The following is a 16062-nucleotide window of genomic DNA, read 5'->3' as shown; positions in this document are numbered from 1 at the left end:
CATCCAGGAAAGGAACACCACCTCAGGCCCCGAGCTCGATGGCGCACCGCCGGAACCGGAAGCCGCACCCCCGGAAGTTGGGGAGACTAGGTTAGAGGGACTAGGCCTCTCTAGGCCTCGGCGGTGTTCGCCAACTTTATGATTTTAACCCTTGCTGGTCTCTGGGCGTCTTGGGTCCTCATGCCTCCCGACCGCGCGGGTACAGCCGAGGCCGCTTTCTTGCAGGGGAGAAGTTCTTCGTATTTCGGAGCCGCAGTTTGCCCAGTTACAAAATGGGAAGAAAGGAGCGGGAATTGAGATCCTCTGCGAGCCCGCCTGCCGCTGAGTCAGCGCGCCCCACCCTGAGGTTCCACCCTTGGGCCTTTGTACCACCCAAAGGAAAGAAACCAAAAAGAGAGGCTGCAGGCTGCTATTTGGAGACTGTGGTCCAGTGCGGCGCACCTGGTGGAGTCAGTCCAGACGACGCAGGGCCCAGTCTATAAAATAGGCCCTGCCTCTTTGTACCCAGACAGCAGTGGGCGTATGCTCGGGAGGTTTGACCGTCTGTCCAGGAAGGGACCCTCTGTGTATAGGACGCTAAATCTTAGCCCTATGTGTCTCTGCCCGAGGTCTTTCCAGTTGCTACCAGGGTAGGCACGCTAGCCTCATGTTTAAGAAATAAAGCTTTACGTGGGTTCAGTGGCATGCGCCTGTGATCCCAGCGATTTTTCAGGAGGCTGAGGAAGGAGGATTGCAAGTTTGAGGCCAGCTTCAGCAACTTAGTAAGACCTTGTCTCAAGACTTAAAAAATAAAATGTACTGGGAATGTAGCTCAGTGGAATACCATCCTGGGTTCAATGCCCAGTACAAAGTACAAATGTGTGTGTGTGTGTGTGTGTGTGTGTGTGTGTGTGTGTGTGTATGATCATCTAGAGACATCGTAGCCATCTTAGTAAGCAGAATATACTTCAGGATATTTGAGCAACAACATCACCCGATGCATTCCTGTTCATATCTCTCTGGTTAAGAGTTTATTTTCTATCTTAGGCTGAGGTTGTGGCTCAGTGGTAGAGTGCTCACCTAGCACATGTGAGGCCCAGGGTTCAATCCTCAGCACCATATAAAAAAAATAAACAAATTTAAAAAAATAAAAATGAATCATGCAACTTTAAAAAAAAAAGAGTTTATTTTCTGTCTTACTGCTGGAAGTAGATCAACAGGACCAGGGACCATCAAGTCCCCAGCACTTAAAACTGAGCATAGACAGTAAGCATTGGTTGAATTAATGAAGGAAAAGAGATACAGAGAAGAGTTTTATGATAAAGCCAATCTGATACAGATCACCAGCAACCTAGCTGTGATTTCACATAATTAGGTTTCTGAACTTGATGTAGCAAGGGAAACAGCACACCAAAGAAACTGGAGTGTCTCCCCAAAAGAAAGGGAAGGGTGGGCTGGTGTGATGGCCCACACCTGTCATCCCAGCGGTTTGGGAGGCTGAAGCAGGAGGATCGCAAGTTCAAAGCTAGCCTCAGCAATGGCAAGGCGCTAAGCAAGTCAGTGAGACCCTGTCTCTAAATAAAACACAGAATAGGGCTGGGGATGTGGCTCAGTGGCTGAGTGCCCCTAATTTCTTTTTATTTATTTATTTATTTATTTATTTTTTAGTTTTCGGCAGACACAACATCTTTGTTTGTACGTGGTGCTGAGGATCCAACCCGGGCCCCACACATGCCAGGTGAGCCCCACGCATGCCAGGCCATGGGAGCGCTCTACCGCTTGAGCCACATCCCCAGCCCCCTAATTTCAATTTCAATGCCTGGTACCCGCCTCCCCCCACCAAGAAAAAAAAAAAAAGAAAAAGAAAGGGAAGGGTGGAGTTGAGGTAAAATTAAAATGAGTCGGGTGGATGGGCGCAGAGCAACCCTGGCAGTGAGTAAAGGGTCTAACATCTGGCTTGGACTAAAAATCAGACTAACAGTTCTGTTTCCTTGGACACCACCAAGTTAAAATAAATATAGACTGTAGTTCAGAAGCCTCTTTTCTGAAGCTCTGCACCTGGGCTGGAAATCTAGGCTGCTTCTCTTATGTTGAATCCGGCTCCAACCAACGAGGCAAGAGTGGGGTGTTCTGTTCTCAGGGATGTGATTCTAAACAGCAGAGTTTCCAACAGTCTCTGACTTTAGACAAGGTTTCTCAGCACTGTGTCTTTGAGACTGATTAACAAAAGAAAGTTTGTCAGAGTCACATTTGATGGGCATCCCTGTCTGCCTCTGTCATCTGGTGAACGGGCCATTGAGACTTCCAGTCTTCTGGCCCCAATGTGACCCATCTCCCGGGGCCCCTCATCGTCATAGGTCTCCATTAGAACGTGGAGCCAAGTCATGACCCTTGCTTGGGGGGATCCAGCATCCTAGCTCGGGTCATCTTCCTGTGTCTCCCAAACCCGACACAGAAAACCGGTAGGTATGCAGCCCGTGTCCAGTAAATCTGGTTGCTGGTGGGTTTTCTAAATGCAAAGAAAAAGAAGTGGAAGCAATAAGCAAATGGGTGAAAGCTGTAAGAGAAGTGGGAAAGGGGGTGACTTGGGAGGGGGATACCAGAAATTGAACCCAGAGGTGCTTTACTGCTGAGCTACATCCCCAGCCCTTTTTATTTTTTTAATTTGAGAAATTTCACTAAATTGCTGAAGCTGGCCCTCCTGCATCAGCCTCCCAAATTGCTGGGATTACAGGCATGTGCCACAGTACCCCATAACAGAGTTAATTATTTATTTGTTTATTGGTACTGGGGATTGAACTCGGGGGCACTCGACCACTGAGCCACACCCCCAGCCCTATTTTAGAGACAGGGTCTCACTGAGTTGGTTAGCACTTCCCTTTTGCTGAGGCTGGCTTTGATCCTCCAGTCTCAGCCTCCCATGCCACCGGGATTACTTACAGGCGTGCACCACCATGCTCAGCTGGAGTAACTTTTTGAGAGCTCTATTTTCCAAAGTCAACGTGTCTAAACTATGGCCAATATTAATGTTCCAGGAAAGGAAAAAGAAACAAATAAAATGGAATCGTTGACTTTTACGATTAAACGAATGGCTCCTTTGACACTTTGATGATTTTTAACAGGAGAATGAAATTGTTAGCATCAGGCATTAAAGAGAAAGCATCCCAGTGCTGACCCTTTACCATCTTTAAAAGATGCCTTTTTTAATGGAGATTGTTGATTTTTCATGATTTAGAAAGCAAAGTGAGAATTGTTGTTGTTGATGACTCCAATTGTTACCCCAAAACTTAAATTATTGACTAGATGGTCTTTAAAAGATTTAAATTGTTGAGATTTGGAGATTTAAGGATAGGAAGACTGGATGGTCCAATTGTTGAGTTTTAGGAAAGATTCCTTGACTCTCTGCCGCCCTTGTGTGGCCCTTAGAGGGTCATAGCAGGCCCTAGCCTCCCCCAGTGGCTGGGTGGAGGCCCCTGGGCCCGCAGCTTGGTCACAGTGTGGGATCACACAGGACTCACTTCCCTTCATTCTGAAACTGTTTTGGAAAATTATCCAAGGGCCCCTCCCTGGGCTGTGGGGAGGAGAGGACTCGGGCTTTGCAGCCCGCCTGCAGTCGACCACACCTGCTTGGCTCTGTGGTCGGACTCAGTAAAAATGATTCATGTGTGTGTGGTTCCAGAACTTCCTCTCGCCCTCCCCCACACCCCCACGATGCAGAAGTCTCCTTCCTTGCCTGCCCTCACTCTGGCCTTGCCAGACCAGTTCTTGGGTTTTGTAAGAGCCAGAGTAGAGCTGAGGGCTGGAGGAAAGTTTTGTGGAGACGGTTGAAATCCCACGAGTGGCCTTAGGAGAAAAATGTGGGCAGTTTGTCATGTGTGGGGGCAGTGTTAGAGAAAAGGGAAAAGAGGGGATTTTAGGAAGTATTGTTGATACAATCATTTTGAAGAACCATTTGGTAATTGGTAAAGTTGAAAATGAGTACACCCTCCCACTCAGCAATCCCATTTCTTGGAATATTCCCTAGAGAAATCTCGCACATGTGCATCTGGAGGTAAGTCCAAGGACATCCACTGAAGCACTGGTTGTAATCACAAAGACATTGGCTCTGTGTAAATGTCCACTGTTGGGGGGAAAAGCATAAATAATTGGTGGTGTTATGTAATGAGGTACCCTACAAGCTCTCAACAGTGAACTAGAGATAGATAAAGCAGCACAATTGCAGCTCAAAAAAGTAAACATTAAATGGAGAAGTGAGTTGCATGTCAGATCACATAACATGTCTGTATTTAAAAAAAAAAACAATGTCATATATTGTTTATGGATATTTATATGTGCAGTACAGCATGGAGCAGAAGGATAATCACCAAACTCATTTTGTCAGCCAGAATAAGTTAAGTCCATGCTGCTGTGACAAACATTACCCCAAAGCTTAGTGTTATGACAAACAGAATTTATTTCTTGGTTGTGTGACATGTTCATCAGGGTTTTGGTGGAGTTTCTGCTCCACAACAGCTCACTCTGGGACCAGGTTGACCAGCAGCCACCAGATGCCATGGCAGAGGGAACAAGAGCTTGGCAAACAGCCCCCGGATGCCCGTGTGGACATCTCCTTCCCTGTGCCCCTAGGGCTAACTGTGAGGTTGGCCGACTTACCTGTACTCCCAGCCCTCAACCTGCTCTAGGCAGGTAGCTAGTAAATGTTTAATGACTCTGATTTACTCATTTCTCTTTAAATAATGAGCCATATCAGCGCAGGAACTGTATCTTCCTCCCCCTCTGAGCCTTCTTCAGGAACAAGGAAGGAATGTTTGATGAGTGAATGAACAACCATGGCCCTCCTTCTCCAGCCCCAGAATAGGAAACCCACCGTCCTCCCCGCTGTACCGTGAGCCTTCCAGGAGGCTGACAAGGTCAGTTTTCCTGCAGGTTTTTATTCTATTTTTAACACCTTTATTAAAAGCCCCTGGTTCGTGTGTGACTGTACACTAGGGTGAACACCTTGTCCCAGTTTTCCAGGGACTTTCTGCACTAAAAGTCCTTGGAAACCCTCAGGCAACCAGGACGGCTGGGTGCCTCTTCTTCTCTACGGGCCTCGTGTTTTTCTCATCTTCATCTGAGCGGGTCGGTCTGGCCTCCCCTGAGCATTTCAGATCTAAGATTTTAAGAGCCAGTCAGAGGGGAAACGGTGGGTCAATGAAGGCAGGCAGACTCGGGCTTTCTGAGATCTTTATTCTTTATCCTCTAGGAAGGGGGTGAGGTCCACACTGCCGGCTGGGCCGTGGAGCTAGTGGCTTGCTATGGTCTGTAAAAACACAAGACAGAGTCTCCTAGTTAGGAGGACAGATTCTGGAATGGGATGGGACTGGGCTCCACTCCCAGCCCTGCCACTCCCCACCCAGTAGGGTGACCCTGGAAGAGCGACTGCACCTCTCTGAGCCCTGGCTTCCTCCTCTCTGTAGCCGGAGGAGGAGGAGGACTGGCCAGGGGCTTCTGGATCCAGCTCTTGGCCAGGTTCCGTTCTCACCCTGGGCCTGGCACTCCTATCCGCGGGCCGCTACTGTTACCATGAACAATAGTCGTCCTGGCTGACCTCCTGTCCCCACACGAGGGCTGTGCTCTCCCTGGGGCCTGGAGTGTCGCCCGTCCCATGGTGCTCACCACCTTCTTTTTTATTTTATTTATCCATTTGGTATTTGGGGTTGGACCCAGAGGCACTGAGCCGCATCCCCAGCCCTTTCTATTTTATTATTTTTATTTTGAGACAAGGTCTCACTGAGTTGCTGAGGCTGGTCTTGAACTTGCGATCCTCCTGCCTCAGCCTTGCCAGGTGCTGGGATTAGAGGTGTGCACCTCGGCACCCAGCCAGCCTCCCTCATTCTTGTCATTTTCCCATCTGTCCCCTCTCAGGCAGCCCTTTGTCGGGCATCTCTCTCTGTCCTCCAGAATAAGAAAGGTCGGGATCCAGAGAAAACGCCTCATGAACACCCCAACGCTCCCCAGAAAACCCAGAGGCCCTTGGGGCCCCATTACAGCAGACAACACCCCCAAGGCCCCCTGGAAGTTCTTCACGGCGCTGGCCTCAGGAGCCTCCCAGGCCCCTCCAGGCTGTGGCTCCTCTCCAGAGCCCCCCCAGGCCTCCTCACCTCCTCTATCCACTCATTGAAGGCCGAGACGCGGGTGAACACCGTGGGCTTCTTCAGGGTGTTGCAGCCAAGGGCAGACACAAAGCTGGTCACCCCGTGGACCTGCCAGGAGCCATCCTCCGCGGGGCAGTTGAGGGGTCCCCCAGAGTCACCCTGGAACATCAGGGAGGGGTGAGTTGATTCTGAACTTTAGAGCTTTTGAGCAACCCTCCTAGGAGTTGAATTCTCTGGGAAGTGGTTTGCTTATCTTTTTGTTTGTCTGTTTTTTATTTTTGGTACCAGGGATTGAACCCAGGGCCCTTAACTGCTGAGTCACCGCCAAGCCCTTTTTATGTTTTATTTTGAGACAGGGTCTCCCTGAGTTGCTTAGGGCCTCACTAAACTGCTGAGGCTGGCTTTGAACTCATGATCCTCCTGCCTCGGCCTCCTGACCCACTGGGATTACAGGTGTGGGCCACTGCGCCCATCTCCATGTGCTTATTTGTGAAGGGAAAAATAATATCTGCCTTATACAATTTTGTGTGGATTAAATAAGATGATACAGGGCTGGGGATGTGGCTCAAGCGGTAGCATGCTCGCCTGGCGTGCGTGCGGCCCAGGTTCGATCCTCAGCACCACATACCAACAAAGATGTTGTGACCGCCGAGAACTAAAAAATAAATATTAAAATTCTCTCTCTCTTTAAAAAAAAAAAAGAGCACTCAATCTCCCTTGGACTGTGTGTTTTAAAAAAAAAAAAAAAAAAAAAAGATGATACAGGATCTTAGCACGGCACCTAGTAGGGACAAAGTACTCGAGAAAAACAGTAGTTTCCGTTCGTGCCCCCAGAACAAAGAGAACTTTTTTTTTTCCTTAATGGTGCTGGGGATTGAACCCAGGGCCTTGAGCTTGCAAGACTAGCACCCTACCCACTGAGCTATATGCCCAGCCCTGAGAACGTTCTTAATGTTGGTTATAACCTCAGAGCCATCGCTGACAGGGCTTTGGGAGTGATGGGGAAGCCTGAGGCCCCGGGGGAACGGTGGCTTCTGCGGGTCGAGTCTGCCTGCGAGCCGGGCCCAGGGGCCAGGGCTCCTCGCTCCCAGGCCCGGCTCTGTCTGGGCTCCACTCTTGCCTAGTCGGGGGTGGAAGGAGCAAGTGGGCAAGATACCCCCTCCACCTTCAGGCAGGTGGCAGTGGGACTGCAGGGAGCTGCACACCCCAGGCCACGGGGGCAGGTGAGAGCTGACTCACGTTGCAGCCGGAGCGGGTGTCCCCACCGGCGCACACCATGGTCCTCTTGACGGAGAAGCCCCACCAGTCCCACTGGGAGCAGTGCTGGTAGTCCACCACGGGCAGCAGCGCCTGCTGCAGCTTGTCCGGCAGCGGCCCGTTGGCTGTGGGGACAGAGAGCGCTGAGAGGGAGGCCTGGGGGTGGGGCGAGGAGCCCGACAGTGGGGGGCATTCAAGGCACACAGCTCTTCTGATCTGAGGGGGCCCTGGTCGTCCTGCATCCGATGGACACCACGCCATCCTTGGCACCTGGCACCCGGCAGATACCCCAGAATGTTTGATTGGACACCTTCACGTCTGGGAGGGTGGGGGACAGGTTGCAGCTGGAAAGGGACGGGAGTAAGGTGCAAGGACCCATCCTGGTGTGGCCTTTGACCCCCCAGCCCTTGCCCTTCTGCCACTGTCCCTGGGGCTGGCTAGAGGGGTCAGCACTTACTGTAAAGGCGGCCCCAGCCGCTGATGTAGCAGGGGGTCCCATTGGGCAGGATGTCACCCGCTGGAGGGAGGCTGGCGAGCTGGACAGTGTCCCCCAGCTGGGCGCTGCGTGAGAGCTTCACAAGGGCGATGTCATTGCTGGGGAGCAGGGGGAGAGTCACCCGGAGCAGGGGCCTCCAGGGGATCAGCTCCCACCGGTGGCCCCTGGTGCGGGCATTTGGGGCTCCAGGGGCCCCTCTTCTGCCCTGCTCTTAAATCTGTCAAGCGGTTGAGAAAAGCCCCCAGAGCCCCTTCAGCCTTGCTGGCCTGGGCCTTCACGGTGGTCCTGGCCATGTTCCCCACGGCCCTCTCACTTTAGCTGCCTGGGAGACACCTGGAGGGCTGGCAAACACAGGTTGCTGGGGCCCGGCCTGTATCTCCAAGGCAGTGGGTCTGGGCCCAGAGGACTAAGAATCAGGGCTGCCCCAGGGCCACAGCGGCTGCTGCCCCAGGACGGCACTGGAAGAAATCCCGCCCTCTGTCTTCCTGTGCCTGCCTGTCCCTCAAGCCCTTTCTCCAGGGTCTGAGTTGTCTCTCTGCTCACCCCAGGAGCCCTGCGAGGATGGGGAGGATGGGTGGGGTCTCGTCGTTGTGGCCCCAGACGCCCACGCGGCACTTTCCAGGGCTCTGCTTAGGAGAAAGCTGAGCTTGAAGGGCTTAAGGTGGTCTCCTGGGCCGAGGCTGCTGGCAGACCCCTCTCCCTGCGGTTCTCCTCAGGTTCATCTGGGGTCGTGGAGGGACAGGTGGAAGAGCCCGGTCCCCACCTGGCTCACTCACCCACAGGCCACGCAGTTGGAGTTCCACTTTGGATGTACGAAGAGGTCCCCTGGGTTGATGGGGATCACCTGCTCGGGGCCTTCCTGCACACCCTGGTCGTACTCGCCCAACACCACCCGGTAGGTCCGGGAGCTCCTGCAGGAGGAGGCTGGGTGAGTCTAGGCCTCGGCCAGCCCAGTGTCCCAGGCTGCCTGAGTCACACAGGGGCAGCAGCTGGGGAGGGCCAGGGCAAGTGAGAGAACTCACGAGATGCAGTGGCCTGCAGTCAGAACCCAGTCGGGGGCGATGAGGCTGCCGCCACAGGTGTGGTAGAAGACGCCGTTCTTCTCATACTGCAGGGAGACCTGGTGGCCCAGGAGGAAAGAACCTGAGTGGTCTGGGCCCCACTGTTTGGGTCATCAGCAATGACTTTATTGGTTGTACACTGTACAATTCTAGAGGGCGCTGTCCACACAGAAAGAAGTGTGCAGTGCACAACCTACACAGCTGCTCAAGGCGGACCTATCACTTTCCCTCTGGGATCATATTCTGATATTGCTAAAGCTTTATGTCCCCAGGCTCTGTGACTTCTCTGGGAACCCCAGCATTCTCTGATCTGTAGGGCATCCCCAGACCTTCCGTACCTTGAGAGTTTCCCAAGGCCCTCTGTTCTGTCACCACCCCCTCCCACTCCTCTGACCCTCAGATCTCTCAAGGACTCTGGGATCTGTTGGCGCACAGCTCACCCAGAATCCTTTGCCTCATCTCTCATTCTCTACACATTCCTGATTTTAGAAATTCCCTCTAGACCAACGGTTGGCAAGCTACGGTCCATGGGCCAAACCAGGCTCACACTCACTCATTTATGTGTTGTCTGTGGCTGCTCTCGTGCTAGAGTGGCAGAGTTAAGTTGCTGATGCAGACACCATAAGGCCAGTAAGGCCTTCCATATTGACTCTGTGGCCCTTCACAGAACAAGCATGCTGACCCCATCAGCTGGACTTTCTGTGATAACAGGAATGTCTTTGCTGTCCAATATGGCAGCCACCATGTCTTGATCCCCAATATGGAAGCCACCATGTCCCATTAACTTTGGTTCCCAAGATGGCAACCACTAGCCTCGTGTGGTGAATGAGTATTTGGAAAGTGGCTAGCAAGGAAGAACTGAATTTTTAACATCGTTTATTTTTAATTAAATTTAAATAGCCCCACATGGCTGGTTTCTACTATGGCTGACAGTACAGTGGCTCTGACTCTCTGGGCTTCCCTCCACTGGCTTCTAGAAAGTTCCTATCTTTTTGCTGCTCTCAGACTGTACAACCCTGTTGTGGGATTCAAGGAATCTAGAAAGGATTCCCCCAAAATCTTCCCTAAACACAGTGCCTGAAGTTCTACCCTGAGTGTGCCACATCCTTAAACATTGCCCTCACTCCAGGTTCCATATATATTTAGTTGTAGATGAACATAATACCTTTAGTTTATTTATGTATTTTTATATGGTGCTGAGAATCGAACCCAATGCCTCACACGTGCTAGGCAAGTGCTCTACCACTGAGCTACAGTCCCAGCCCCCAGATTCTATTTTTAAACAGCAAACAGCCTGGTGAGATGTTACACATGGGCAAAACCTCTGTGAGAAGCAGATTGTTCAAGGGGTTTGGAAGCTGAAGCAGATATTGGAAAGGAAGCAACACAGCTGGGACTGGATGCTATGTGACCAGAGGCTGGGGTCCAGAGCCCACAGTGGGGACTGCCATTACTCTTACCTGCCAGGGCCAGCTGTAAGGAACCGCGTCCTCACCGTTGACAACACGGCCGATGGACTTGTAGGAAGGTCGGCCACAGACTGAGGCTAGAGTGAGGAGGAGATGTGTCAGTCCTCCGGAGGGCTCAGGGTCCCGGTCCTATTTGTGCCACAGATTGGCTATGTGACTCTATCCAAGCCCCTCTCCCTCTCTGGACCTCAGTAGCCACATTGGAACTAGCATCTGGACTAGAGCAGGGCTCCCTAGCATCCCCAGAGTGTAGGTCCCCTTTAGTGAGAGGATTGAATGGTACCTGGCCAATGAGCCCTTCAGAATGATAGCTATTGTCACACAGAGAGGAAGGAAGACTGCCGGGGTTCAAGGTGCAACTAGGTCACTTGTTTTAGGATGAGCTACTTTACTTCTCTGAGGGTCAGTTTCCCCATCTATAAAACGGGGACAGCAGTACTGTCCTCACGGGACCCTGATGATGCTATGAGGTCATCTACAAAAAAGCCCTGAGCATTCTGCCAGGTACACAGTAAGCACTCAGTAAATGTTATCCTTTACCATTATGGTCAGTCAAGGGAGACCGCTTGGAGGAGGTGGCCCTGAGATGGACAGTCATATGGCAGAGAGATGAGGAAGAGGATGTGAGCTGGGTGGAGGGAGAGGAAGAGGAGAGTTGGAGTGTTCAGCCCGGGAGTGGAAATTCCAACCCAGCCATCCAAGTGCAGGTCCACACTCTCGACCCTGAGACATTGTTCAAGGACTCCCACAGCCTTTGGGGGCATCTGGTTTCTGCTGACCTACTCTGGCCACAGCTTCCTTCCAGCCCCCAGCTGAAGGCCCCACAGTCATGCCCTGGGTCCACCAAGACTCCCTCCTATGGAACCAGAGATGGATGCAGAGTTCAAGGGCTCCCCAGGCCAGCGCAACTCAGGGACAGAGGTACAGGTCGGGGTCTTACCAAGGGCCACACATAGGAGGGAACCCAGCAGCCGCAGCATGGTGAGTTTTGAGATGAATAGAAAGAATCAGGGAGCCGGGGCTCTAATATAATGCAGAAGGCAGGCGGAAGGGGCCGACATGGCCCCAGAACAGGTGGTAGAAGACCAAGTTTCCCACGGTCAAGGCCATGGCTTTTCCCACGGCAGATAGAGGACCAACAGCCAATAGAAGGGCCCAGGGTTCCCTCCAACATGTGACTGCACAGGTGGCCCGGAAGAGCCGACTGATAACAAGGGACTGGGGAAAAGGGTTCCATCAGAAGGGCCAGTCTCTTCCAGGAAAGAAGGTGGGGCCAGGAGCGGGGCAGACCTGGCCAATCAGATCCCGGCTCTGTCACGTCCAAACTCTGTGACCTTGAGCTCATGGTTCAACCTTTCTGAGTCTCAGATTGATATCGGTCTCTACCTCAATTAAAGTGATTTTGTGGGCAGGCGCAGTAGCACCCACCTGGTAATCTCAGCTACTCTAGAGGCTTGAGGCAGGGGGATCCCAGGTTCAAGGCCAGCCCCAGCAACTTAACCAGAGACTGTGTCTCCAGAGAAAAAGCGTTAGGATGTAGCTTGGTGGTAGAGCATCCCTGGGTTAAATCCTCGGTACCTTATTAAAAAAAAAAAAAAAAAAGTATTTCACGGGGCACTTTCTGTCCAAGGCCATGAGCTCCAGTCTAGTGGGGTGAGCAATGAGGAATCAGCACAAATGAGTGAAGCCTATTTCCAGGGGAAAGAGGTGCTGGGTGCTATGACGGGAAGCATCGTGGCTGGGATGGGAACGGGAGGAACCCCTCCTTTAGGTGGGAACGAGGGAAAGGGGCATTGGGGCTGGGAGTAGCCATTGGATTGAGTCCTAAAGGATAAGTAAAAGCCAGTCATGGGAAGTCCTGCTGGTAAAGCGCTCTGGGTGGAGGGGACAGCAAGCGTGGAGCTCTGGAGGCAAAAATGGACTTGGTTTGTTCGAGAAAAGGGAGCCGGTGTGGCTGGAGCTCAGAAATCTGCGTGGAGAGATGGGGGAGATCCTGCCGGCCAAGAGGCAGCTTCTGGAGCGGAAGTCACATGTGACCCAGCAGTTCCACCCCAGGGGACGTGGACATTCATCTGTAGGAAAGACCGAGCCCCTCCTGGTCATTTGTTGGGAGCAGCCTCCCAGCCCAGGGCCTGGCACTTTGGGGCGCTCCACACGATGTTTGCTCAATAAGGCCGGCGGCTCCGGCTCCCCCGGGGACTCCCCCTGTCCATCCTGGGCACCCTAGGGCAGCGCATGGCTCCCTCTGGGGCACCCACAGTTTGGAAGCCTGGGGAAGGGCAAAGCTTAGCTGTGCTAAGTGGACCTCTTCCGGTGGCAGGTGGAGCACCTGGCTAGAGCAGACCCCCTGCAGTCACACCCACAGGGACACCTGCCACTCCAGTAGCCTGGGTCTGTGGCAAATGTGTGGAGGAACTGAAGCAGCTGGGAAAGTCCTTCACACCGTGATTCCAGCAGCCCGCCCTCCCCCACCGTTGCTGGGCCTGGGCGTGCTTGTTTGCCCAGCTTTGACACAGGAGGACGGAGGGAGGCAGGTCAGCCCTCCCAGATGCCACCACAGAGGGCCTGACGCCCACGGAGCCAAAACACCGCCTAGTGCAACCTCTGCTATCTCAGAGAGGGGGACGTCGTTCCAGAGAAAAGCTGGGACTGGCTCAAGGTCCCCCGCCTTGTCACTGTTTGGCCTGGCAGAGACTCTCCCAAGGGCACAGGGGAGGGTTCAAACCCTCCCCCAACTTCAAACAAGAAACCTCCTCAGCCCTTATCCAGGTGGCCTTGAGCAAGTCCTAGTCACACTGTCCGCTCCACACAGACACGCGGCCACCTGGCCTCTGCTTGGTCCCGAGAGAGAGAGACGGCCCTCTGAGGCCAGCTGTCCATCACCATCCCTGCCAGGTGGGTCTCATCCTTCAGGCATGTATGTGGGCGGACACTGTCACTGCACTGCTGATTAACCTGGGGAGGAGGGGGCTGGCCTGGGAGACACCTGAGCAAACCACGGAGGACGGGTGCCCAGCCAGGAGAGGGGGTTCCCTCCCGTGATCCTAGGCAGGAAGCAGGGCGAGCCACCCCGGGAGAGGGACGTGTTAGTGAAGGTCTGGTGGGAGAGCGTGAGGGGTTAGGAGGTAGGTCTGGAAAGCCGGGGAGACTTTATCTTGGAGCGTGGTCCATTATTTCCACCCAGTAGGAAGATCCATGGGGACCACAAGTTCATTCATCTTCAAATCCTCAGTGCCTAGAAGGCAGCTCAGCACATAGTAGGTATTCAACAACACTTACTAAAGGAGGCGACAAAGAAGCAGCTGAAGGGACTGTTTGTTTGTTTTGCAGTGTTAGGGATTGAACTCAGGGGCACTCAACTCCTGAGCCACATCCCCAGCCCATTTTTTTATTTTAAGAGAAGGTCTCACTGAGTTGCTTATGCCTCAATAAGTTGCTGAGGCTAGCCTCAAACTTGTGATCCTCCTGCCTCAGCCTCCTGAGTGGCTGGGATTACGGGGGTGCGCCCCTGAAGGACTCTAAATGCCATCCTCTTCCTACTCTGAAGGCGCAGTTGACCCTGACATTCATACTGGACACATCTGGAGGCCACCCCTGTGTGTCCCCAAAAAGCCTAGTAGCAGCTCTTGGATGGGGACCCGGAAGAGCAGTGTCTAGAGGAGGTGAAGAGAGTTTCTGGATCGACAAACCCACCAGCGCAGAACCCCACGGAGCCAGGGGCTTTGTCTGCTTGGTTCACTGCCATGGCATCACCTCTCAGAGCAGAACCCAGGGGGCATTCAGTAACGCACCAATAACCTGATGAGATTGGGCACCATGGCACACACCTGTAATCCCAGCTGCTCAGAAGCCTGAGGCAGGAGGATCGTGAGTTCAAAGCCAGCCTCAGCAATTTAGCAAGGTGCTAAGCAACTCAGTGAGACCCTGTCTCTAAATAAAGCACAGAATAGGGTTGGGGATGGGGCTCAGTGGTCGAGTGCCCCTGAGTTCAATCCCTGGTACTGCCCCCCAGAAAAAGATTGGGAAATATGAGGTCAAACAAAATCCAAACGGCTGTTTCCTACCGCACTTCCCTGAGCCTTTAATGTGGGGGTGAACTGTGAGTCACGCCCAATGGTGTAAGCCCAGGCCCCTCTGGAGCCCCACTGCCCTGAAGCTCCCCGCTACCAGCCCATCTCTCTCAGATGGCAGCCCAGCCCTGGGGAGGAGAAAGAGGCCCACGGTCAGACAGGTGCCCCGTCTGTGGCCCAAAAAAAGCCACTGAGAGGACCCAGGCTGGGACAGGCACAGGTGGCTCTTGTCTCAGGGAAGGTGCCACCTCACCTGGAACCCAAGGAGCTGCTGGGCAACGGGCACAGCCTCATTCCCACGGCAGGTGCCACGCGGTTTCCGGGGCGAGTGGGGGGCCGGGGGGGAGAAGCCCTCCAGCTGCCCTGTGGGGAGGGACAGAGGCACCAGGACCCCTCCTGGCACATACGCACTCAACAACAGGGCACCTTCCAGAGCCTGGGTACTCTTCAGCCACCAGGGAACCCTCTGTGCACCTGCAGAGGTACCTCACGGAGCTTATAGATGCAGTGGGGGCCTCCGGGATTAGGGGTGGCCCCACTGAGCAGCCCCCGGCTGGCTGACCCTGTGGGTAGCCTCTGGGGGCTCCTATGTGCCCTGGCCTTGATTCGGCCAATGGGAGGTGCCTGCAGGAGACTGGGGGACAGAGAGCAATTGGGGAATTTGTCCCCCGGCTCCCCACTCATAGGCCTCAGGTGTGTAATGGCCGCAGTCTTCCCCAGAGACCCTCGCTCATGGCCAGTGGCCTTCTCTTTTCCCCATCCCTGGGCTCCGTTAACTGCTCCCTCCCTTTGCCCCTTCAGGCCTGGGCGGGGGGACCTGTTCCTCACTGTAGCTGGCCTCTGGACACTTCCCTGGCCCTGGGTAAGTTACCCAACCCTGTCCCAGCTTCTGTGAAATAGTCCTCAGTGACCCTTGGGGGTTGACGTCTGTTCCCTTCAAGACTCTTACTGTGATGAGGGTTTGGTTGAATAAAACCAAAGTCACGAATAACACAGAAGAAGAGAGCCGTTTACTGCCCTCCACTTCAAGGCCCATGCTAACTTGGCACCTCTGCTCTGTGGCCTTATCTGCTCCCTCTCCGGCTCTTCCGTCCCCAAGATGGGCCCTCTTTACCAAGGCGTGTATTACGGGTCAAGGCGTGTTCCCCCAGAATTCCTCCACGGAAGCCTCACCCCTTGTGTCAGTCAGCTTTGTTTTCACTATGATGAACGCCTGAGACCATCACCTTATAAAGACAAAAGGTTCACAGCTCTAGAGGTTTCAGTCTGTGGTTGGTGGCTCCTGTTGCTTTGGGCCTGTGGCAAGGCAGCCCATCCTGGTGGAGTGCATGGGGAGCAGAACCCCTCACCCATGGCAGGGAGCAGAAGAGGAGGAGACCTTCGGTATCCCACAATCCCCTTCCTCGGCACCCCCACCCCAGTGACCTGAAGACCTTTCCCAGGCCCTTCACCCCCTCCCCGGACTGCCACGAGCACCTGGTTCTTTAAGGGCCATCTGACATCCAGACTATAGCTAGGTACCCTATCTTGGAAATAGGGTCATTGTCAATGTAGTTAATGAAGACGAGGTCCTTAGGGTTGGCCCTCATCTAG

The 16062-nt window shown here is 53.5% G+C and overlaps 2 protein-coding genes across 7 annotated transcripts in view; one reads left to right on the top strand and one right to left on the bottom strand.

Annotated features, from left to right (window-relative positions):
* LOC113193224 (uncharacterized) overlaps positions 1-16062 on the top strand; it is a 49619-nt gene that overhangs the window by 18747 nt on the left and 14810 nt on the right. The window contains exons 1-4 of one of the 5 annotated variants that reach the window (XR_013342210.1): positions 5-90; positions 1648-1717; positions 4771-4889; positions 5887-6218. The gene's annotated coding sequence lies outside the window, so the exon portion shown is untranslated. Of the gene's footprint in view, positions 1-4; positions 91-1647; positions 1718-4720; positions 4890-5886; positions 6219-16062 lie in introns of those variants that run through there. The other 4 variants (XR_013342211.1, XR_013342212.1, XM_026403639.2 and 1 more) reach the window with 4 other exon arrangements.
* Positions 5264-11379, bottom strand: LOC113193225 (proproteinase E). 2 transcript variants are annotated; one of them, XM_026403640.2, is made up of 8 exons: positions 11340-11379; positions 10391-10476; positions 8892-8989; positions 8646-8780; positions 7831-7967; positions 7352-7498; positions 6123-6304; positions 5264-5281 (listed from the first exon to the last, which is right to left on the bottom strand). In XM_026403640.2, the coding sequence occupies exons 1-8, from the start codon at positions 11377-11379 to the stop codon at positions 5264-5266; spliced, it is 843 nt and encodes a 280-aa protein (XP_026259425.2). The 2 variants fall into 2 exon arrangements, with proteins under 2 accessions (XP_026259425.2, XP_026259426.1); XM_026403641.2 differs by having other exon boundaries at positions 6123-6275; positions 7356-7498.

The sequence above is a fragment of the Urocitellus parryii genome, chromosome 11 (genome assembly GCF_045843805.1).
Source record: "Urocitellus parryii isolate mUroPar1 chromosome 11, mUroPar1.hap1, whole genome shotgun sequence".
Taxonomy (NCBI): Eukaryota; Metazoa; Chordata; class Mammalia; order Rodentia; family Sciuridae; genus Urocitellus; species Urocitellus parryii.
This window is presented reverse-complemented; position numbering and strand designations above follow the sequence as displayed.